This window comes from Chiroxiphia lanceolata, chromosome Z, assembly GCF_009829145.1.
Source record: "Chiroxiphia lanceolata isolate bChiLan1 chromosome Z, bChiLan1.pri, whole genome shotgun sequence".
Classification (NCBI taxonomy): Eukaryota; Metazoa; Chordata; class Aves; order Passeriformes; family Pipridae; genus Chiroxiphia; species Chiroxiphia lanceolata.
Genome location: NC_045671.1, coordinates 39,624,908 through 39,641,544, shown reverse-complemented (window position 1 = coordinate 39,641,544; position 16,637 = coordinate 39,624,908). Strand labels below are relative to the sequence as shown.

The 16,637-nt window shown below is 40.7% G+C and overlaps 1 protein-coding gene across 3 annotated transcripts in view; it reads right to left on the bottom strand.

Annotated features, from left to right (window-relative positions):
* VCAN (versican) overlaps positions 1-16,637 on the bottom strand; it is a 100,256-nt gene that overhangs the window by 40,841 nt on the left and 42,778 nt on the right. For 2 of the 3 annotated variants that reach the window (XM_032676016.1, XM_032676017.1), the window contains exon 7: positions 11,003-13,942. In XM_032676016.1, the coding sequence (XP_032531907.1) occupies positions 11,003-13,942 (2,940 nt within the window). The remainder of the gene's footprint in view (positions 1-11,002; positions 13,943-16,637) is intronic. The other variant, XM_032676018.1, reaches the window with a different exon arrangement.

The window sequence follows — 16,637 nt, the reverse complement described above, 5'->3', positions numbered from 1 at the left end:
GGGAAGGGAAGGGAAGGTTTGGGAAGGTTTGGGAAGGGAAGGTTTGGGAAGGGAAGGGAAGGGAAGGGAAGGGAAGGTTTGGGAAGGGAAGGGAAGGGAAGGTTTGGGAAGGGAAGGTTTGGGAAGGGAAGGGAAGGTTTGGGAAGGTTTGGGAAGGTTTGGGAAGGGAAGGGAAGGGAAGGGAAGGGAAGGGAAGGGAAGGGAAGGGAAGGGAAGGGAAGGGAAGGGAAGGGAAGGGAAGGGAAGGGAAGGGAAGGGAAGGGAAGGGAAGGGAAGGGAAGGGAAGGGAAGGGAAGGTTTGGGAAGGGAAGGGAAGGGAAGGGAAGGGAAGGGAAGGGAAGGGAAGGGAAGGGAAGGGAAGGGAAGGGAAGGGAAGGGAAGGGAAGGGAAGGGAAGGGAAGGGAAGGGAAGGGAAGGGAAGGGAAGGGAAGGGAAGGGAAGGGAAGGGAAGGGAAGGGAAGGGAAGGGAAGGGAAGGGAAGGGAAGGGAAGGGAAGGGAAGGGAAGGGAAGGGAAGGGAAGGGAAGGGAAGGTTTGGGAAGGGAAGGTTTGGGAAGGGAAGGGAAGGGAAGGTTTGGGAAGGGAAGGGAAGGTTTGGGAAGGGAAGGTTTGGGAAGGGAAGGTTTGGGAAGGTTTGGGAAGGGAAGGGAAGGGAAGGGAAGGGAAGGGAAGGGAAGGGAAGGGAAGGTTTGGGAAGGGAAGGGAAGGGAAGGGAAGGGAAGTTTTGGGAAGGGAAGGGAAGGGAAGTTTTGGGAAGGGAAGGGAAGGTTTGGGAAGGTTTGGGAAGGGAAGGGAAGGGAAGGGAAGGGAAGGGAAGGGAAGGGAAGGGAAGGGAAGGGAAGGGAAGGGAAGGGAAGGGAAGGGAAGGGAAGGGAAGGGAAGGGAAGGGAAGGGAAGGGAAGGGAAGGGAAGGGAAGGGAAGGGAAGGGAAGGGAAGGGAAGGGAAGGGAAGGGAAGGGAAGGGAAGGGAAGGGAAGGGAAGGGAAGGGAAGGGAAGGGAAGGGAAGGGAAGGGAAGGGAAGGGAAGGGAAGGGAAGGGAAGGGAAGGGAAGGGAAGGGAAGGGAAGGGAAGGGAAGGGAAGGGAAGGGAAGGGAAGGGAAGGGAAGGGAAGGGAAGGGAAGGGAAGGGAAGGGAAGGGAAGGGAAGGGAAGGGAAGGGAAGGGAAGGGAAGGGAAGGGAAGGGAAGGGAAGGGAAGGGAAGGGAAGGGAAGGTTTGGGAAGGTTTGGGAAGGGAAGGGAAGGGAAGGTTTGGGAAGGTTTGGGAAGGGAAGGTTTGGGAAGGTTTGGGAAGGTTTGGGAAGGTTTGGGAAGGTTTGGGAAGGTTTGGGAAGGGAAGGGAAGGGAAGGGAAGGGAAGGGAAGGGAAGGGAAGGGAAGGGAAGGGAAGGGAAGGGAAGGGAAGGGAAGGGAAGTTTTGGGAAGGGAAGTTTTGGGAAGGGAAGTTTTGGGAAGGGAAGTTTTGGGAAGGGAAGGGAAGGGAAGTTTTGGGAAGGGAAGGGAAGGGAAGGGAAGGGAAGGGAAGGGAAGGGAAGGGAAGGGAAGGGAAGGGAAGGGAAGGGAAGGGAAGGGAAGGGAAGGGAAGGGAAGGGAAGGGAAGGGAGGAAGGGAAGGGAAGGGAAGGGAAGGGAAGGGAAGGGAAGGGAAGGGAAGGGAAGGGAAGGGAAGGGAAGGGAAGGGAAGGGAAGGGAAGGGAAGGGAAGGGAAGGGAAGGGAAGGGAAGGAAGGGAAGGGAAGGGAAGGGAAGGGAAGGGAAGGGAAGGGAAGGGAAGGGAAGGGAAGGGAAGGCATGGCATATCTGGAGATGTTTATACCACTTATGGTACTTTTCTGCTATTTTATCTCCTATCATTTTCCAAGCGTTTTTTCAAACACCTGATCAGCACACTTCTAGTTTAGTGTCTGCACTCTTCGTGCAACCAGCACTCAAAATCACACTGTTTGGCTGCAGTCCCTGCTTCTTTGAGAGAGTTATTAATCATGTAGCAACATATAATCATTTTGTCAAAGCAAATCTATTTTTTTAAGCTTAATTTTTCTTCAGTGAAATACCACTAAAGTTTTGCTGGAATAGTTCATTGAGGCCCAAAACACCCTTGTCCTAGACCCATCTGCTTCTTCAAAAATACTTGAGTTGCTACAGCAGTGTCAGTGATAACTAAAATTATTAGAGGATCTTCATGACATCTTAAATGCAAATATGTCTTAGAATACATAATTAGGGTGGTTGCATACACAAATATTGACATATATGGCACGTGGATTTTTGCACATAGATCTGAATCTTCTGCTTTGCAACTATTACTCAGAAGACACAGGGTGGATTCAGTAATTGCAATTTTAATGGCATATTATTAACATCACCCTTTGACTTCTGAAAATAATAAAAAACAGAAAATGTTTTAAATTTAGCTATAGGGGTTAGGAAATGAGATTTCTTTGGGTATTAAGAAACCAAAGCAACCCAGGGACAAACCAGATTCTCAGTTAAACCAGCATAAGGCTGCAAAAAACCCACTGCTGCAGACGGAATAACACAAGTGTGACTCTCTTTCAGACACAATTTCATATAACGCATACAGAACATAAGCTTCTTTTTAGCCATATAATCCCATGCATTTTGCTTTTAAAAACAGAACTTTTTTCATCCAAGGTTAGTTTTTTTTCCCTTGGCAAAACTGAAATATTTGCTTTGAAAAAATATTTATTTATTTTCAGAAACACTTCGGGCTTTTTTAAAAAAGAGCTTTTTGTTGGACAATACCTGAGAACAAAGGTTTTCAATCAACTACAGATGAAAATAGATGCCTAGATGGGGTAAGACCAGGGCACTAGTAAAAATCAGCAGAGGGGGAGGTATTTTTGACTATGAACCCATTAGCACAAACTCCATCCTGTACTAAAATGGTGACATGACTACAGAATTAGTTTACTTTTGAGAAGTTCTGTATGTAGACAGAATAAACTGAAAAATGTTTGTGAGTCAAGAAATCAAAAAATTCAATTAAGGTATGAACAAATACATGTTTGAGTAACATTTTAGGTTAATCCTTGCCTGTCAGTTGGACTAAGTGTCCACAGCTTTTCCAAAGGACTCATGAATTTTGCTTTTAATGCTCAAGATTTGGCTAAACACATCACTGGAACTCACTACAAGTCCATTTACTGGAGTAGTAAATATATAAGTAACCCCAGAATCATTTTAATCATCACTTCTAAGAAAGGAAAAAAATGTTTTAGACAAATGCCACAATAAAATATGATCAAAAATCCCTATGCTGCTCTTTGTGCATATAGACATATTGTTTCTTGCTACTTTGGAAAAAAAAAATAAAATTACATCATATGTGGAAATTCTTGTCCTAATGCCAAAAAACCTCCCACTAAAACTATGGAACTCTTGTTTGATGAGGTATTGCATGAAAAATCCAAGATATTGGTTGAAAGTTAGAAATTAATGTTTCTTATGCAATCTTTGAGCTAATGCTCGGTATCAAAAAGTTAATGAAGTGTAGCAGAGGTAACACCAAAGCATGGAAGATAAGATCCCTCCTGACCAGGAATAAAATTCCAACTACATTTCTCCTCCTCAGGAAGTAGAGAGTTTTCACAGTGAATTCTCCTCATTTAAGCAAAAATAGTAACACACCACTGGTCAGCAAAGTCCTAATTCAATGAGCAGTTAAAAAAAAAGACTTACTCCGTAGAAAAAAATCAATAACTTCAGTTGCGTGTTCCCAAATAAAACAGAAAACATGCAGCAAATACTTTGCACGCATTCTCACTTGTGCCAGGAAAAAATCCACAAGTATCCTGAAAGACACTATGGGGTATTTTGTATATCATTGATTAAATTTATCTCCTAACCACTTCCAAAAAGAGGGAGATAGAAAAAGACTGGCTGGATTAGCAAGGATTAATTCAATCAGTAAATCTCAAAAGGTGAGAAGAACAACTGCAAAAAAAAAAAAAAAGACCACTGAAAACTACATATTCAGAAAGTTACAGTCTGGATACACTCAGAAAACTTTGGTGCAGAAAACCACTTTCCTAAAAAAAGAAATTAATTCATATTGCATCACCATGTAAAAGACAGCTCATCTTTTCTGCATCTCCACGTGCAAACAAAACTTCTAAAAGGATTCCTGTTCCTCAAAACAAAAGTATGAAAAACCACATTGTACCTATGACTAAAAATCCTTCATTTCTCTCATGAATAAACAAAGAGCTATAAGAAAGCAAGAAATGTGTAATCCCTATGTCTAAATCTGAGATGTTTCCTTGGATACAGTACAAAAACAGCAGGGAATGTGTAGGCATCCTCTGAGCAGTGTTTAATGTGAGGGCACTGTTCCTTGGAGGTCTAGAAAGGAATGTGGAAAAAGAAATTATCGTTCTATAATAAGACTTCAGGAAGAGCCAGAAATAGTGGCCTGAAGATCACTTATTAATTCAGTCTTAGCTTCTTGTGAAACTTTCTAAGTATCAAGTTTCAGCTCTGTTGGATATGGGGCTGGGGTTTTTGTTTGTTTGTTTGTTTTTCATTTTCCTTTGTTTTGGAAAAAGGAGAAGTGTGCAAAAAGCTTGAATTTATTACAATTACCTGTTTATTAGATCTTGCTTTCATACAGGGCATCACTGGTGTTCGTTCTATTTTAAGTATGATATATACCAGATGGTGTACAATCTATTTTAAAAAGCCCTCCACAGCACCGGTGAAAAACAAGTGTTCTCATATAGAAAAACTCCTACTGGTTTAATTAATCAATGGTTCTACCAGTTTGGGTTGAAGGTGTGACTCAAATGTGTTCTAAAGAAAAATAATCATAATCATAAATAATCATAAAAAATAATGATCCAGGAGCATCAAAAATGTTATGAAGACATTCTGATACCTACTATCCTCACATCCCCACAGCAATTCTGCCCTCAATCACCTCATTGGAATTACTATGGTGTAATTACCCTCGGGAAGATGATATCAGAATCTGGCCATCTTAGTTGGAGTTTAACACTTCAGTTGCTTGAGACACAACAAGGGGAATGTGGCTGTCCCTGTGACAGGTTTTGTGAGTAACATGGAGAGTTTGGTCATTCAGGACATGAAAATTACTTAAATGCCTGTCGGACACCAACAAACCTGTTTCATTTGAAAATTACAGTTAATAAGGAGACAAGCCCAGCCCTCCATTAAACAAATAGGAGATTTTATGTTTAAAAAGACGGGAAATTGGCTCAGCCCACATGAGGTCGCTTTTACTATTGCTTCAACATCCCACCAGAAATGAATTCAGGTCAGCCTACAGCATCTTTCCTCACAGTAAACCTTGATTTGAAGTAGGTTCTATGAATAAACAATAGTCTTTCAGTAGCATATGCTCTTCATTTGAGGAAAAAACAAATGGTGATTTCAGCAAGTAAAACACCAAGTCTCCTCTCCTTCAGCAGAAGTCTCTCTAACACTGTAATTAATGCTTGTACTTTTTGAAAAGTACACCAATAATTGCACCTAGCCTATGTGTGTACACCACAAAGTATGATATCCAGATAGATTATTTTCCATAGGGCATACATAAAATAACTTAAGAGAGAACAATGTGGGTACAGGTGCAGACAGATCCATGCTCCAAGCTTTTGAGTTGTCTCTATTGGACATGAGGAGCTGTCTGGAAATGGCATTTTGAGCCACACTGCTCCTGACCTTCACACCCTCATCTGCTCTAGTCATCCCAACACCCGCAGCCCCCAGGACAGAGCCAGTGTCTCTCCTCCCACCATGGTGCCAGTGCATTCCCACTCTCTCACACACACATCCGCCTCAGAAGTGAGCAAAATGAAGGCTGAAAAAAGGGGACGTGGTTATTCTCTATGACTGAACAGAGAAATAAAAGTACCAAGGGATAAGTGCCAGGAAGAAAAAAGACCTATTCAAGCTAAAGACAATGCTGGCAAGAATAAACACGGGTATAAACTGGCCAAGAAGCAATTCAGGCTAGATGTTAGACTCAGGCTTAAAGAGAGCCATGACGGTCTTTGACAGTCCTCCAGAAGGAACTGTGAAGACAACAGGATTAAAAGAATTTTAAGGCAAGGCCTAATGTGGACCTGAAAAGACTCCATTCTACCTTCTTTGTTAAGGTTTATGACTGTGACTCATTACCATTCTACATTTCATTCAAATTTCACATGCCCTCTCACATTGCTAAGGCAGAAATATGCATGTCAGAGAATTACATGTCGAAATACAAAGGTTTGTAACCTCTTTCCATAAAATTTCACATCTACAAAGCACAAGTTCCTGCAATTTCATTCTCTTCAAAGCTGGAAGGGACAAGAAACCAGACAGAGCTGATGTGAGTCCCACAGTTCAATAAGCACTTTGAAACACATTTCTCTAAGTAAAGACTTTTAAATGTCTCCAAAAAATGCAGGTGTGCAAATTACTCCTGATACAGATGGGAGTTATGTTTCCAGCATCCCCTCAACCACTGTTAAACAACACCCCCACAAGCATTTTTCAGCTCATAAAAGCTTTATGAGCTGAAAAGTTCCTTCAGGTTTGGGTTTGAGTATTTTTTTTTTGTTTTTTTCAGCTGCTAATCCAATACCTTCCAGCACCAGCATCAGTCCTCACCACTACAACACACGGAGCTATGAGGATACAACAGGGCACAAGTTGGCAAGTTTTGCATCCTTGCAGTGAAAGACTAACTTCTCTGTAACCTTTGATGACATGGAAAGCTGTTCAGGTGGTAACACCTCACAGTGCAGGGGATATTTTTCTTTCTCACTTCCACAATATGGTCATAAACCCAAGGGAATAGCCTCCAGTTCCACCCAAGTGGATGAAAGTCCCAAGCTCCTTCCATTATGAAACATGTCCTTTTTGTGGCATAAAAAGAGACGTTTCCCCATGTACAAATATATTTTCCCCATTAATTGAAACACCTGCCCATGTGCCACAGGCTGTCAGAGAAAACACATCTTATTACCCTCATTAATTTGTGCACCTGCCTCACACTTGACCACATGGAATTGCAAGGATTGATTGTACAATACATTTCCTCAGTGAAAACTGCTGTGTTCTTACACAAATAAGCAGCTTAATCTATTCAGCTGTGTGTTCTTTCTTATCAGCACTTGAAGGTATTTTCCAGAATTTAAGCTAATGAGCTTGACCTTCCACCAGGACTCCAAATTACTTCTGTTTCCAGGGTATTTATTTTTTTAATCTAAAAGTAACTGAAATTTCCTTTATGAAAGTTTTAATTGATTGTAAGGATACATTTTGAAGGCCAGGAGTATAGCTATTTACCTCTTGGATAAGGAAAGTAGTCCTCTAGGAGAAACTCTTTCTGGTCTAATAAACGTAAGGGCTTAATATGCTAAAGAAATGAAAATATTTAACATCAAGTTTCAGTTCTATATTGTGCACTTCATACTAAGGAGGATGTGTGTCTAAGACAGACTAATATCCTTGCCACCATATTTAAATCAATTTAACCCAGTCAACATTCAACAACTATCCAGTGCAGCTTGAGTCTACAGCAATAATGAGGAATAATATATCCCCCACATTCCATACATCCATAATACATTCCATACACCAGTAGCACATTCTAGCCAAAAACTTCAAAGTGCCTCAGTAAAGTTGGTGCCAGTTTAGGGAGGGTTTGAGAATGAGAAGAAAGGCACAAAAAAAAATCCTTCCTGCTTCTCCCTCTACCTGTGCATGGCCACAGGTGGACTCACCTGAGCCAGTGCTGCTCCCCCACATTCCACAGGAGGTAGGACACACACCAAGGGCATAGGGGCCTCTATTCTCCATGGGATACACTCTGTCCTGCTTGCTGGAAACTGTTAAAATTGTCTGCAACCCTCAAAAATCCACCCATTTACTGAGACCCTTCGCTCCCACGTGGAATATAAAACACTGCTCCTGACTAACAAAGCCTAATAGCACCTCCATGAAGCACTTAAATATTATTACCCCTGAGCTACAGATGGCAAATGGAGCTGCAGAGAGCAATATTCAGCTGTGCTGGTGTAACAGCAAGTTTTTACTGTAATTGAGTGACACAGCTGATAGGAAACAAACCGTGATGCTGAATTTCTGCTCTGCCATGAAACTGTCCCTCCTGGCAAAAGTTGGATAACAAGGAGGGGAAGAAAGAGGGGGAAAATTAATCTCATAAATGTTTCCAGCACTTGTGCATACACAGAAATGAAATTATTATATTAATTTATAGGCAATACCAGCTATACTGCAAACCTCTCATTATTATTCCTATTTTAAATAGTTGTTTTTTGAAGGGCTTTGGAAAGCAAGCTATCTTTTCTCAGGAGGCACTTTTGGATTCTTGACTCAAAGATCAAGAAGACATTTGCATATAACATTCACTAATTAATTTTAAGAATGCTATATTACCTTGAAACATGACAAAGGAGGAAAAACTTTTGTTTTATGAGAGAGATGTAAGGATGAAAACCGTATTTCTAGTTCTCATCCAGCTAAGAATAAAAAGCCAGAGGTACAGTTTATGTAGTTCCTTATGAATGAGGAGCAATTCTCAAATAAAGAGTGATGGAATATGAAGTTAGACCATGTCCTAGTGAAAAGCATATATAGTCATATTTGCCAAATTTGCTCCTCTTCACCACTTCCTATACACATTTTCTTCAGCACAAAGAAAAGTTTATGGACTGAGGAACAATGAAGTGAAAATGAGCTTGACAAGATTTTTCAGATGCAGTCTTTTATTTCTGTAGAAACAAAAGAAAACACCAATCCAAATCCTCGAACAGAATAAATCTTTGGCCTCTCTGACTTAAGTTGTGGTAAGTAGGTATAGGGTGCCTTTTCTTTGTGGAAATATAAGTGGTGGAATTCTCACTGATTGGGTCTGAAAACAGAAAATAAAGAAAACTTCATTTTAACCTTGCACTGGATACAGGAAGCTCCCTATGTTTAAAGAGAATACAAATAGTGCCATATTGAGACTTTAATAATATTTCAAGAAAATAAGGGGTTTTTTCTATGCTCATAGACTAAATAATTTTTAAGGCTAGATTTTTTAAGGATGTATAATTTAGGTCTGCTTAAAAAGATGCTGACACATAAGCACATATGTAGATGGGAAATGTATGCACAGTTTTGAAAGTTTGTGAAGGTGAAGAAGGCAAATCCTGGAGAAAGTTTGGCCTAAAGACCTGATCACCCAAGGGAAAGCAAGTGTAGCTATGAAAAGGATTTAAGTATTGATCCACTGTCCCTTAGATAATCCAGTTTGAACTAAATCCTGATTTAATGAATCACAGTACACACATAATTCTGGAAAAAAAATGTGTAAAATAAGACTGTCCTTGATGTATATGCAGAGAAATCCTACATCCACATCCTTCCAAATCATTCTCCTTCTCTCCATCTCCTTGGAATATGCAGCTGCCCAGTACAACCCACTCTCCCTTTTGCAATAAACCATAGTAGAGCTAAAAAATCTAGCAGGAAAAACACTACACAGTGCAACTATTCATTTCTAAGTCAAATTAATCAAATTTCCACAGGTACGAAAGTATTTATCATGTTGCTTAACTCTAGTCTTCAGAAGTTCCCCTTCTGCTCTGATTTACAGGACTTGTCTCATTTCAAGACACTGATAACACATAAAGCTTCAGACAAAATAATGATAATATACCACAGAAACAAAAGGAGTGTTTAAAAGCTAAGACAACAGAACTATCATTTTCTGAAATAGAAGGTTATTGATATAATTTGTGCAGATTTACAACTTGTAAATATAAAGTGGGATAACAAGCATCAAGTGAATAAAGATATAAAACCACTGCATGAAAAGTCCAGCCAGGATATGGCATATCTCAAGGGAAGCACTACTGATTTTTAATTTCTGAATGGAACTTTACCAAGCCCAAACCTGACAAAATCATCCAAGAGTCCCATACATTATGGATTCTGTTGGATGAGTTCTTTAGAGAACCAGTTAGAAAACAGTTTCTTACATAACCATTCAAAAGTAGTACATGTGGTTAAGGTATATAAGACATAGGATCCATTTTTACTGTCTTCCTTAAAAAGAAAATTATTATGCAGCTATAAAATAATTAAACAGAATAAAACATTTAACCTAACAACATTCTGTGCTTTGTCCTGCTTGTCAGTTCTTTTACATTTCATTTTAAAAAATAAGGTTTTACCAAGACATCTTTAAATAGTAGTCAGTTAACAGGCTCCTTTATTGTGAAATTGCATAGCCTTCAGTTATTGCATTATGGAGATATATTCAACATAAAACCCAGCAGTTCATTACTACTTTAGAAGTTTCTGTTCTGGATACCCATGGAATTGAAGCTACATACACATGTACAGAACCATCAGCCAAAAAATGAGGCAGAATTTAAAATTATGTCAATTTGCATCACATATTCTCTAAAACCGATTTTAAAAAATACCATGATATGATACAAAAACATGAAAAAAACCTTTCCCCAAATCACAGGAGGCAGTAGAGTGCTTTAACCATTTTTTAGCTGACTCCACTGTACATGGCATTGTTAATTGCTACAGACTAATGGAATGTTAAAATAATCTGGCACTTTGTTTAGGACTAGTAATGCATGAAATGGAAACTGTGAAATTAAAATGCTTGTTTCACAGATAGCTGAAGTTAAATGAGTGACTTGACAATGTTAAATAAGAAAACTAGACTATAGCCATCATGACTTTTAAGAGAAAATACCAGAGTTTCATATTCATTCTTACATAGAAATTAATCTTACTGCAAAGCAAATGTAACATACGTTTCTGAGGGCTTTTTATTGGATAGGAAAATAGACCTACCAATATTCAGTAAGTTGCTGTCTAGATAAAACTGGTACTTTGCATCCTTCAGTGATCCAAGCAACATCTCCAATATATCCTAAAGGACACCTCTTTGTTATGACAAACTGTCCATTCTGGTGGACTGCAGGTCTAAAAGGCAAAATCTTACCTGTGTCATTGCCTGTGATTTGAATAACATACATTCTTATGTCATTGTCAGGGTGTGAAGTAGAAGGAGACACCTCCTGAGGTTGCAAAGCCTCTGTGGCCTCCTCCACCCTGGGTGGTGCTGTTGGCCGTACCACCGCCGTGGCTGTGGATGCTGTGAAATATTCCTTGTCGATCTCCGGCTCTGACGTCTTTCCTGTCAGATCCTCATCAGCAGTGGCTTTACTGGGAGAAACAGACTCATCAATGATGATGATGTCATGGCTCGTTACCTCCTCTTCTTCCTCAGGGATGATACGAGGGGATTTTTGAGTGACTAAATGTTTGGATGCCAATGTGGGCTGAGTTTTGTCTACAGCACTACTGGAACGTATTACACTGGTGAGGATTGCAGCCTTATCTGTTGCAGTAGCTGCAAATACTGACTTGATTTCTTCAGGTTCCTCAGTCATTCCTGAACTTTCTGTGATTTGGCTTGGAGAAGCTTGCAAGGTCAGATGAGTGATGCTTTCCACAGTGGAACGGCCTGTCAGCACTGTATGAGGGGGTAACACAGGATCCCAGGTGACTGCATCCCTGTCTACTTCCCTACTGGGAGTTCCTTGGCTTTCCTGGGTACCAGCTGTCATGGGCATTACCTCAGTGACCTTCTGCTCTTCATCAGTAGCAGTTTCAGCTTTTGGAGACACTGTGAGGTGCAAGGTCCTGGTGCTGGTTTCATCAGGTCCCAGAACTCCTCCATGGTCTGTGAACTCCACTGCAGGCACTGGTACTTCTGTTTCTGGGTATGTCTCATCGTAGGCTGAACCTGTCTCATCCTGCTTCTCATTAACAGGTGTTGGAGATGATTCAGATCCTGGTGCTGTCCTTTGTTCATGTGTTTGGACAGATGTCACAGATAAAGTTGACTCTCTGGCAGTTCCTGGCTCATCTTGATCTTTTGTGGAGGGTTCCTCTGGGAACACCTCCCTGTGTTTTGCAGTTGTTTCTGATGCTTCTGTATGAAAGATACCATCAAAAGGAGTCTGATCAGTAACTGGTATATCTCTAATGACCTCACTCTCTACAGTAACTGGAACTAGGGAAGCATCATGTTCTTTCCATGGGATTGCAGAATCTACCTCTGTTACATCTGTAAATACAATAGTTCCACTTGTCCTTGATGTTTCATCTCCTTCGTGCTCAGTTACCCCTACAGTTGTGGCCATAGCACTTGGCCATACACTAACATTTGAGGAGCTAAAGGACCCTATTGTTGCACTACTTTCTTCCACTGGTATTTTGGATACCAGGTTCATTTCCAAATCCAAAGAGCGGCTTGTGTAGGAGACACCTGTAGTATGTCTACTCTGACCAAAATCAGTTGATACCACTTCTTCATCATTCGTGGTCTCCCCTGGCTCCATGCTTGTCTCAGTTTCATCTGTAACTGCTGAAATTGAAGCTCCTGGGTGCATTGTATATTCTGCAGTCTGCCCTGAAAATGCTGTAGGCTCCATTCCAGAGACACCCTCCTCTGTACCTAACTCAGGGATTCCCTCAGTGTGAGATGACTCCTCTGTCATATACCCCTGATATTCATCTGTTGGCAGCCATGTTTCAGGAGCTGGAGGAGCCTGTGTGAACTTCTCCCTTACAGAACATCCCTCAGACTCTGCTGCAGCACAGGGAGGGATGATGGCTGTGGTAAGAGGGGTCTTAATGTCCGTTGTTCTCATTTCTGGCTCCTTTGCTTTTCCCTGCTCCTCTGAAAAGGCTGATGCTTCCATCTGCTGAGATGAAGGGATAACAAATTTGCTTTCTCCCAGGCTTGATGGGGGATCAGTGCTTCCTGAGGCAGCCTCACATTCTGTTTGACCAACACATGATACAGAAAAGGATACAGGTGTCCCAGGTGCCAGGGTAGGCTGCACATCTCTCAGGTCCTCCCTGCTTCCTTGGGCCGATGCCTCACTATCAAACGCCATTGCAGAACTAAATTTAACAAGTGGTGTTGACCCACTTGCTGAAGAAAATTGTCCAGTGGTTACTGCATGCTCATCTAAGAGTGTCTCTGATGAAGCAGACTGTTCTGATTCTGGGACACTACCTGTAGCCATGCCAGAAATTCTGTCAGGCACAACGGTGTATGTGCTCTCACTGCCCTCCCCCTCTGCAGTAAGATCATACTGATCAGTGAGCAAAGCTTTAGGGATTACAACAGTTGTAAGTTTCTTGTCAGATTTTGCCTCCATTGACTTTTTGGTGGGTTCTCGTGTTGAGTGGGCACCATGATACACATTCTCTTTTGTTAGTGAAAGTGAAGTCCCTGACCTGGGAGACTCTCTCCGGGAAGTCAGTAACAAGCTATCTGTAGCTGTCATCACAGGGCCCACTTCTATTTGCTCAGTTTGATTATCAACATCATGTTTTTGTGCGTCTCCTGTGTCAGTATCTTCCCAAAAACCAGTAGAACTCTTATCTACAGCTGCGCTATCCTGAAAAATTATAGAGGTCAAGAAAGCGTCCTCAATGCTTTCAGACCTACCTTGTTCCTCAGGCAGTTCTGCTTCAGAGTAAGTGTGGTCCAGTTCCAAAGCTGCAGATGTGCTCTCTGTTAGCTTGGGGAAAACATATTCAGTCCTTCCCAGTGTATAGTAAGTGCTTATTTCGCCATTTGTGACAGTCTGAGGTAGAAGGGTGGTTAACTGAATGTTCTCCATAAGCACCTCCATCTCCCTTTTCTCTTCAACCAGTTCAGTAGTTATTTCTGTGTCTTCCTCACTCTCTGGGGTTGTTTCCTCCCAGTCAGGGGCCTCTGTTTGGGTGTCAGGCACTTCAGTAATCGGAGTCTCAAAGACAGGAGGTTTAAAGGTAACTTCAGCAAGTAGCGATTTCACGCTGTCAGTTTTCAGAGATGTCACGGTCTCAAAAGTTGTAGGCTGTGTTGTGACTTTTTTACCTTAAAAAAGGGGGGAGGGGAAAGAGTTAAGGAATCATTCAATCAGAACACAAATGACTATTACATTAATTCAGTTTGAGCATTCCCAACAAAAACTAAATGCCACACTGAGAAATAAGTGTAAAGGTCAAAGGCTTTAGACAGTTGTTAAGAGCTTTGAATGACACACAATAACACAATATTAAGGTGCAGAACATCTAACTCAAAGTCAGATGAAGTGAGAAGAGTAGCAGTATTCTCCATATTTTTTTATTTATGTAAGTACTTCTGGAAGTCCTTGTGCTACATGAGTACCCATCAAAGAGCTCAATGCTGATCTGGGAATATAAAACTTAATTTCATGATATCACAAATGAGTGGAGCTGCAAACCTCTGGGTTTTCTTCAGAGTTTGCTGCAGCATCCAACCCAAATGCATAAAGGGACTGAAAAATTGCTTTAGTTTATTTTCAGCATGTAATTACAAATTGCAAAAAGGAAACCTCACTGGAGTGAGAGAGTGGCTAATCAGTAGGATCAAGTATGCCATCAAAAAGTACTGCATTTAAATTCTGCTGAGAGAAATTTATTATGAGGAAAGGTGAGAATGGTAAACCAGCCATTAAGATCATAAACTTAATACTGTAATGATGTTGATCTTTGGAAAACACTTCAACGATCTGAAGTGTTCTGAAACTACTCCACACACAGAAATGCTTCTATGGGAGTGCTGGACATGAAAAGGCAGAATGTTGAACCCTCTAGATGGTGGCCAGAGCAAGGGGTTAGCTGTCCTAGACCCACAGGAGACACAAAGGAAGGTCCTTCAGTGAACCAAATTGAGATGTTTTAAAGAATCTTGTTGCCTTGCTCCTTGTCCACTCCTTCTATCCCAGATTTCCATTACTATCTGAGGAGGAAATGTGTGCCAGCACTGCGAGGCCTGTCAGCAGATTTTAAATTCCTGAAAAAGGTAAGTCTGTGCTCTGAAAACAGGTTTTACTTAGGAAAAGCCCAGGGTGTGAACATCTTCCCTTCTGCCAGTCTTCCAGATCAGGAATCTTCAGAAGGGCAATAGGAGCATTCAGGTGGAAGATGTGAATGTCTTAAATAAGTTCTGTTAATTGCTAAGTGACTGAGAGCCAAAAGCCTTATAAGGATTCAAATAAAGAGTAAAATATAGTCTCTAAATCACACTAAGCATATGAAGAATGTTTTAAACAGGCCATGTGTATGAGGACTCACTGCTTACCAGACAGACACAACTACACTACAACTTCTTGAAAAACAAAATATTGCTCAGCTTATAAGGGAGCAAAGAACTCTATTCCAGTCACAGGCAGAAATCAGAATAACTCCACTGTTTTACAATTTATACTCAAGCATAAGGAGCATGTATGCACAAATCAGTTCTTTTCACACACCCGTGACTCATTAAGTGCCCCATTGACAACTGTAGATATGAATTCCACACATGTAAGTCAGAGTCACACAAATATTTGTTTAGTTTCATGCACCAAGCTTTGAAAATGTCACCTTTGCAAGAGACCTGTTTGATTTACCCTAGAGTAGAAAGGCTTGCCAGAGAAAAAAGAGTTGATATTTCAACTTTTATGCATGAGAAGTGAAAGTGAAAAGGAAATTATGAGGGTAGGAAAATACGACATTGTTATGTTTAGAAGTGGTGGTGGTCTTTGCCAGCAGAAAGGAGAATGGATTATTATCCCTACTATATGTTAAATCTTGTTGTGGTTTTACAAAGAAGACTTAGCTACTTATATAGAGAGATTTATTTTTTTTCCCAGTAAATAAAAACATTCAGTTGAGCAAAAAGGAGTAAAATTGTTGAAATCCCACCAAGCAAAAACACAACCTTAAGACAAGAGATTTTTGTGTTTTGGGGTTCTACTGCCTCAAGTGGATCTTTGTTGTTTTCAATGCCAATGTGATTCAAGTATGAGATGGTACTTCCAAGAATCAAGAAATCCTTGCAATTTTCCTCCCTCTCTGCTTGCGTGAGGCTGGTTTAAACCACGTAAGTTTTGTTTCACAACTGGGGAGCGAAGGGTGTACACAAGTGCTCTGTGCTACTGTAGCTCTTAAAATTTCTACCAAAGAATTCACCAATTTTTTTTCCTCTAACAGCTATTTTTTTATGGTAAAATGGAAAGGAAACAGGCCAGTCTCAAACTCTCTCTTGTAATCATGGGATCAGTTTCCTTAATGCAGATGGAATTGGTTTTGCAGCCAACACAAACGCTCATTCAGACCCCAGTTGCCATACTCTAAGTGACTATCAAGTTCACTGTTTGAAGGAATATGAAAACGTAATACCCTCTCACAAAGTTAGAAAATGAGGGCATGGGAACAGACTTTAAAACCTGCAGAAAAAAAAAGGTAACTTTATTTCATCACTGCTGGGAAGTCGTGTATACTTACTCACAGCCACTTATGTAGCTTCCAAATTTCCAAGAAATGCTTGGAAGTCCCAAAAGTTCACATATTTATGCCTGAGATGCAGTTTTTTATTGTTCATGACTCATATCTGCCAATTATTTAACAAAATAGGTGTATATTTATTATGCAAACCTGAAAAAACACTGAGTGTATTTTATTTGCTTATATTAAGAAATTAATAAATAAATATTAGATTTATATAGTAGTAAGAGGCAAGCCCACATTTTCTAAGAGTTTATCAATAAACAGCCAAATTTTCT